Source organism: Phoenix dactylifera, unplaced genomic scaffold (genome assembly GCF_009389715.1).
Source record: "Phoenix dactylifera cultivar Barhee BC4 unplaced genomic scaffold, palm_55x_up_171113_PBpolish2nd_filt_p 002032F, whole genome shotgun sequence".
NCBI lineage: Eukaryota > Viridiplantae > Streptophyta > Magnoliopsida > Arecales > Arecaceae > Phoenix > Phoenix dactylifera.
In genome coordinates, this window is record NW_024069308.1 from 44,540 (window position 1) to 53,021 (window position 8,482).

The 8,482-nt window shown below is 36.2% G+C and overlaps 1 protein-coding gene across 1 annotated transcript; it reads right to left on the bottom strand.

The window, feature by feature from the left end:
* Positions 1-4,079: 4,079 nt before the first annotated feature.
* On the bottom strand, positions 4,080-8,480 carry LOC103696213 (mannan endo-1,4-beta-mannosidase 6-like). The gene is made up of 6 exons (XM_039123071.1): positions 8,386-8,480; positions 7,443-7,461; positions 7,149-7,346; positions 5,564-5,686; positions 5,163-5,374; positions 4,080-4,969 (listed from the first exon to the last, which is right to left on the bottom strand). Exons 1-6 carry the CDS (start codon positions 8,478-8,480, stop codon positions 4,570-4,572), a joined length of 1,047 nt encoding a protein of 348 aa, XP_038978999.1. The 3' UTR covers positions 4,080-4,569.
* Between the last annotated feature and the right edge of the window lie 2 nt (positions 8,481-8,482).

Genomic DNA, 8,482 nt, shown 5'->3' on the forward strand with positions numbered 1-8,482 from the left:
TGGTTATCTACATAAAATGGATGTATCTCCACCATGTAATAAGCCTTTCTTTGAATAAATTTGGGGGAAGTGGCTTACTTCATTAATCATCAAAAAAATAGACGGATTGTCTCTAATGCAGGACATATGGAAGATGACTGAGGACTGTGGTGCTTTCAAGATCGCACATTTTTATCAGGAGGCAAACACATCCATTGATTGGGTGGCCTCCTCGCGGCGCATCACTCTGGAGGCTTTCTCTAGGTAACCAAGCAGACATTCTCGACCCGTTTAGCCCGTTTTTTTTTTCTGATTTTGTTGGCTGTACTCATATACGTATAGTGTGAGGAGCCGATGTACCAAAAAAAATGGTATAAATTTATTTTGAGCATTTTATTTATTATATAGCTATCTGCCGAACTAAGCTCCTACAAGTTCTATTGGAGAAAATGGAAATTAAGAGCTTTTACCTCTTGGTCATGCCTTGGTTTTGAACTCCTTGGTTACGTTTATATATATATATATATATATATATATATATATATATATATATATATATATATATATATATATATATATATATATATATATATCTTTTGCAAACTAAATGTGCCATTGTTGCATAAAATTCCCTTTTCTTTTGGTATATTGATGACAAAGTGAGGGTCAGTGTCTAATTATTGTTGTCATAGAATCATGGACTGACTTCACATATGAGTTATGACCCACACATTTTGCTACGAATTAATGCAGTAAGTTATGAGGAAGATCAATGGAGCTAATGGAAGGACTTGAGATTATCCTTTGATACCAAGCATATGTATGTATATCAAGTCAATGAACTTGGCTTTTTTTAATATTGACGAAATTGTAGATCCCGCAAACTGAATGCAGCATTATTGCATAAAAATATCTTTTTGTTTTTCTATTTATGATTTCCATTTTATCGGTTACTAGCTTAATGACTTCTGAATCGATCAAAATGCCATTCTGTAGAAAAGAACTTCCTTAGTAATAATAGGAGAGTTTCTGTTAGATCATAAAATAAGAATTCTGCAACCTCGTCTTTTGTATACTTCTTACGTGCGACTAATTAAAGTCAAGATTTTCAACCTGGCCTATTGTAGAACCTTCAACAAAAGTTCTGGTGGGTTTGTTGCCCCCTGGTATTTAAGTTCTAAAGTCCTAACGGCAGAACCTATCCCTTCTGCTACCAATTTCACTGTTGGGTGGGTTATAGCACGCAGAGCTTGCTTGGCGATTTCAATTCAAGAATGGTGCTAGTTTTTGCCTAGGTTTTTTTTTCCTTTTTAACTAAAATTGAAGGAAAAGGTTCAACTTTGTTCAGGTTGATGATATTGAAGAGAGCAGTGTTTGAGATATGTATCGTGGATCAAGATGAAACGATTACATCAAACTAGGGCTGAGCACGTCATATGCATATGATGCAAAAACATGGACGGCCGTAATTACATACAAGAAGCATTAATAAATGGTTTCCTATCAAATTAATGCACTTTCTTTCTTAGTTTGTGCACTCATTAATTTCTCTATCTCAAGCAATGAAAACACTGGTTAGGACAAGACTCAGACGGATGGCAGCACTTATAGCAAAGAGAGAGCTTGAAAAATCTACCTATGAGACTGGAAATAATATTTTATGTTATAACTTGTCATGGTAAGGTTCTTATTTAAACATAGGTCGGAAATTCTACCAGATGCTGAATGGAGAAATTGTACTCTTGCGCCACAGAAACAATCTAAGACCGGATAAAGGGAGCGACAATCCGAGATGATCTGTATGATAAATAGGGCTCATGTAAGCGAAAATCTGACCGGCTTAGTGCACCAGCGACGTGGTTCACCTAGTGTAAGGTATAATTTCTCTGCTGAATCGGGTTAGTTAGGGATACTTGAATATTTGGAGAAGCTGAAAAAGGAGTTTGAGATGATAGAGTAATAGAGGAAAAAGACAGATCATTCAAATACTAGAGCTCACCTTTTCATATGAATTTTAGTAGACAAAAAAACATGAGTATGGAAATCTTCTCTAATGCTACTAGCCCTCTCCACGGTGCTCACCAAAAAATGCCTTGTCCGTGATGAAAAGGGAGTACACCTGATAGTATATGCTTTCTCTTTGTAAAATAATGGTGTAAATTTTTTAATTGATTAATAATCAATACTCTTAATTTGAGGACCAAATTATCCCACCTATGATAGAAAAATAAAGGAAACCATGATTATTATGGGACAAATAAAATTATTTGATTTGTATAATTCCCTCATATTGCTTCCATATCTTATATGTTAGCGAAACGGTGTTGGATTTTAAGATTCATTTTGATTATATTTTCTTTTCTTTTTTTTTTTCGTTCCTTTCCATTTTGAGCAGCTTCTTTCCAAGGATCAACTTATAAACCAGATCCTCATCCAAGGAAAACATGCAAACTAACTTTTTCTCGAAAGAAAAAAAAAAAAATCATGTAGACTGGCCGCTGCGGATCATCAAGTTGTGTGCGGTCATGGCACTGCTCATTATCAACTCCAGTATTCCTATGATGTACTTTTAATAAAACAAAAACCAAAAACTAAAGGGATCCTATTATGGACTCGTCGGGGTCGCCTGCTTTCCCCGGATCAAAGAGCCTTTCAATGGAGTAGCATTCCTACGCCGAGTACCCTTTCAAAAGCTGACACCTGACCTTTGACATGTTTCTTGTGTACCCCGAGCTCAGAGCGGTATGAAAGAGCATTATCTATGCAAGATGGATACTAGGCACGACCGCATTCTTTTGAAGGAAGACTCAACCACTGTGATCGAGTGGGTCCAAAATCGGAGGTGCGCTATTGAGAAAAAGCCGTTGCTCCACGATATCTGCCGACTTCTGAGACAGTGCGACTTCTACTTGGCCATACATGTCTATAGGGAGATAAACTGTGCTACTAATTGGATCGCCTTTTTTGCTCCACATCACTTAGAAGATTTATTTGGGTAGACTACGTATCTGCGGAGCTTTTTTGTCGCCATTTGTTTTTTTGATTTTATTGGCTGCATTCATATCTGGGCAGATGTGGGCCCCCATTGTATTAAAAAAAAAAAAAGGACAACCAATGGTGGCTACGCATGCTTTTCCTGATGGCTCCAAATTTGTATAATTAAACCTGTCCAAATAGGAAAAAATGAACATACTTTAATAGCCAACAAACATGATTTATGACTCAAAAAGATCGCTTTAACAGGTCATTCAGCTCGTGTGATGCAGCTCTCGTTGCTCCCTCTTTTAATTGGTATCGTGAGCTATGCCATTTAATGAAGCAAGATGATCGGCACGGAGCACCCCAGTAATTTAAGTATTTTTTTATTAAAAAATAATAGTTTCATATAAGTTAAGAGTTTTTTCCGTGCTCATATACTTTTATATCCATCCATCCATTTAAATGTCAGAATTTTTATATAGAATCTTAACATAACCTCCAGTCTTCCAGGGTTTCATGACCTCCAGGCTGCAGTGTTTCGTAATAAGATTCTGCTTCTCAGTTCAAAAAATTCAGTAAAAAAACAAAAGGGAGGAGAAGGCGGTGAGAGAGAGAGCGAGAGAGAAATACGACAAGCTAAGTGACTCGTGAGTTTTGAGTTTCTTAAGCATTTTTGAAACTCAAATTTAATGAGCCCACATTGGTAAATCTCGGTCAGAGAAAGAAAGAGGGAGGAAGGGAGGCAAAAAAAAAAAAATGTAACACTACAAGGAAAAACATGAAAAAACCAACTCTTGATTGCCGAGGCTAGAAAGATGCATTGATAAATTTGGCTCCCGCATCAAATTTTGCCGGCGTTCTAATGAACGTCAACAATTAAAAGAATAGACGACGCTTAAAAACATCAGTAAAATTCTAAAAAACACTGAAAAATATATTCTAGTATAAACGTTGCACCACCAAAAAGCCACCCAATGGTGGTCGTATCTGTTATTTCTTTCTTTTCATGCATACTTGTCAATATATTTCTGCAACAAGTGACACCGGCTTCTAACCTGAACCTTGGATATATTATAAAACAAAGAAGCAAAAAACAAAATGGAAAAATAAAACATGACTACTTGAGTAACACATCCAGTCATATTTATTAAGTATAGCCAAGCCAACATCTGTGTCATAAAAATGGAACAGCAACCAGTTGAACATCACTAACCAATTACTAAATAACAAAATACATTTTTTTCTGGAATTACAAACATTTTTGCATGGTGGAACAAATCATAATAAAATAATACATGCAATATCCTAAGAAACAGTTATTCATGATCTCCATTGCAGAAACGTCTTCCTGAGGTAAGTAAATCTTCATTGACAACAGCTTACAAGGTTGTTGACACTCGAAAGCTGCTATCCAGAATTCTGACATAACACCTTCACCTCCAATAGCAGAACTGATCTCCATTAGTTTACCATATTTAATTTCAATGGCAAGTATTTCTCATGAATTTCTTTCTTAAACCATTCCCTTCATCTTTGACGAAAAGAATTTCATATGCGTTTGGAAATGAATGTCGAACAATGTTATTGCCCTATAGAACAGATGATCGATCCTTAGGGCTGTAATTCAGAACAGGGTTCCCTGATTTTTTTCTTTCCTCGAAACAACCTCAGTAATCGGCAGGATTGTTGTACTATCGACTCGTATGTGGACGGATTCTCCCATGCTACCAGTGAGAATTCATCATGATATTTTTGCATTCCTTCAACCATCAACTGCCAAATTAGAGCTCCAGCACCAGCTTGACCCTTCTTCGCAGACTCATACACTTTGTCATAAACCACATTCAGTAAAACATCTCGCTCATATGTGCCATTTTTCTTGGCATGCAAATTGGATCCAAATTCTAAAAAGAGAACTGGTTTTTTCAATATGTTCTGACTATCATTCACGTGAGAATCCACCCAACTAGAAAGATATTTGACTTTCTCTTCTAGGCTTGCCCTTGGGATCCTAAACAAAAAACAGAGTGTCATCCTCCTTATTGAAAATATTGAAAAAAGAAGAAAAAAAAAGGTGGTCCATTCTGAGGAGAAACTAACATGCACTACATGAAACAAATCAGTTAGAAAAAAAAAAAGTGGTCCATTCTGAGGAGAAACTAACATGCACTACATGAAACAAATCAGTTAGAATGGCCACCAACCAGCTATCAGGATATGCATGCACTGAAGCAAAATCTATATGCTCATCCGCGGAATTTTGCAGAAAATCAGAGCCAAAAGTAGCTGCCCATTCTCCTGGATTCGCATTCAATCTTTCAGTTCTCCCAGGCCCATAAAACCCTTCAAGTCCAATTGTGACAAGGTGTTTCTTGTCTAAACTCTTAATATGAGAAGACATATCAATAATCCAATCCTAGCAACCAAAAAAAAAAAGAAGCACAACTGGGTTAGGCTTCTTGGAATTTGAGGTCATCAAAAATAAGCACTTGTTGATCTTTTCAAGATTCAGTTTTTTGTAACAATTGGTGGTTCCATCCAATATTTTAAAGAAATCAAGGCAAAAGTAACTTAAGCAAACCAAGTTACAGATTAGTTGTGTTACCTGAAGAATAGGAGCAGATGATTTAGATACACATCGTGGCTCATTCATGAGCTCCCAAGCAAATATAGCAGGTTCATCATAATATCTAACCCCACTATATGAGTTCCTTCTTGTCACAATTGCCTGCAATGTTTATTTTCAGAATTTAGATGTAACAAGCATTAATTGTGATACTTTCGACTTTCAATAGATATAAGAGCATACAATCCAAGTGCCTGCTTTATCAAGGTCTGCAGAAGATAAATGATGCCTGGAGGTTAAAAGTTTAGAGTAGGCACTGCTCATTAAAAAATAGAAGTAAGAACAGTGGACACCACAATAATGAAAATATAGCTTTGAAATATCTAATCAGTGAACAATGTCGGTGGATTATACTAAAAGCTCCAAACTGTAACAAAAGGCAAATTCATTAAAGTCTTGTTGAGTGATAAAAGGCTTCCTAATACACAATGCGCCCACCACTCCAAGGTCTGAGAAGGGTCAAATGTATCCAGCGTTAACCTTGCATGTGAAGAGGCTGTTTCCGTGGTTCAAACCTATTACACCCAGATTACAACAGAGAAACCTTACTAGTGTCAATTTTACGAAGTTCATAATGTTCCACATACCTAACTACACATGTTGGTTTTAATATTTTCCAACCATGTATTAAACAACTAAACTCTCCTATCCTCACAGGCTTTCATCTTGAAACCACTAGATGACAAGTAACAACTTCCAAAAATACGAGGCATTTGATATTTTCTTCTTTTGGAATTTACGATGTTGCTCGTGATGCATGGTCTAGACTTTGTTATGATGGGCCACCATATAACAACATGAATAACTACTCTGTTGATGTTTTGCCAAAAGTTAAGACGTGCCCACACTACATATATGCCCACAAACACAGACACCCAAAGTAGCTATTAAAGAAACTTCTTTGTTTCTTAGAAGAAATTGTATTTTTCTTGTAAAAAATTGTACTATGACCAGTGTTTCTTGGAATAATGACATCTCTCCGAAAGAGAAATAAAAAGTAAAAAAATACAATAAGTCTTGAAAATGTGAAGAATGAAGATGGTGAAGTCAAATAATGGTAAATATATCAACATAGCAGAACAGAGAAGAAACAATCAAAAGAAAAGTAAACTTCTTCTCATGAAAAATAAAAGTTTATTTTTTCTTATAGGTATGATAAATATTTTTTATTGACAAAACATGAAGTGCTTCCAATTTTTCTTTTCTCTTGCTAATTCAAACACATTCTGTGTCAAAAATTGACACAACCATGGGAGATTCAAGAGCTAATGGACAAAGATTTTATATGACATGTAACTTTAGATTGCTCAACATAATCTAACCACATTTAGATTGGAGGATCCACTGAGTAAATGGACAATTATGGAAGTACTATGAGCATGTTTATCCTAGTATCTGTTGATATGAGTCTCTCCTAAACATTTCACCAAGAGGTATACTTGTCAAGCAAGCATAGCAGCCTGACAACCTCGAGTTCAATCTAAAGTTAAAGCAGAAAAAAACAAGCTTCTAGAACAACGAGTGCTACCATCTAATAATTGAACCAGATATGCTTAGAAGGTACCTTTATGTAATCCTTGAAGTAGCCCCTGATGACATCAAATGAGAAAAATGCATCTGATGAGGTTGTCACATTAAAACCAGCTTCTTGTGCCCATCTAACATATTGATCTTTACCGCCAAATGCGTTGAGATTATTTAGAAGACAAAGAATTAGCCTTACATTATTCCTCCTTGCTTCATATATCACATAATCCAAAGCCTAAAACAAAATGTACTTAGTCATAAAATCAGCTAAACATTGAAAAGGATATGCATAGTGTAAAGCCAATCTAATAAATTTAATGTAGCAATTCACAGGACCAGCAAAAAATAGTCTGTGTGACAAAAAGGAAGTATAATTAAGCATTACTAATTAAGCGCAGCAGAATATATTAACAATTAGGCAAACCAAAGCATTACAAAGACCACTGATAGGTCGGCATATCTTGACTCCACCAATCCCCTGGTCCAAGTAGCCTCAAGCAGAATGCTGTTCAGACATCTTATAAGCAGGTGGAATCATTAAGGCGACACTGTATTTCCTTTCCACCCTACCAATAAGGCAAATCCAGCAGAAGCATGTTTTCAGAGAAAGCGCCTGTTTCCTCAGATACTTCTCACTTTAAGCCAACTAATCCACTTTGTTAAGGAAAAACAAGCTGTCTAACAGCTCAACTGCCAAAGTTCTGAGGAGCTAAGCTGCAGAGATTTGATATTTCATTCTGAAGAAAAATTCGTCTATAAATGAGCTCTAATGTCTCAAAATGTATTCCTCTTTCTGTTTCAACTCAGCCCCTTCAAATTACAAAATCCAACTAAAAAACCATGAAACAAAATCTCAAATAATCAGATAACATGATGTTACAGGACTCCGCTTGGACAACGACGACGACAACAACTGCTAATACTAATAATAATAATTCAGCTGTAGTTGTAATCGTTGTCATCGTCATTGAAATTCCAACTGCTAATTTAGCAATAGCTTAGAGAAATACATCGTTGAATTACCCAAATTGTGTGCCAGCAGCCAATCGAAGGCCATCCACCACAAATCATTCAAAAATTAAAAAAGAATGCTATAATTACTTTTTTTTTAAAAAAAAAAAGCAAGGACTTTTTCCACCCTAAAATAACATATTCCACTTATTGGATCAAACTTATCTTAAAAAACAAATAATTCTGGACCAGAAAAAAGAACATTAGAATTCTAGATTTAGTGGGGGAGGAAGGCAAAAAGAGCAAGCGAGATCGATTGAGACCTGAACATTTGCTCGTCGTAGTGGCCTGGGAAGAGCTGAAGGGCCTTGGGGCCACCGTCGCTGAATGCCCAGGTCCGGCAGACGGTGAGCCCCATCT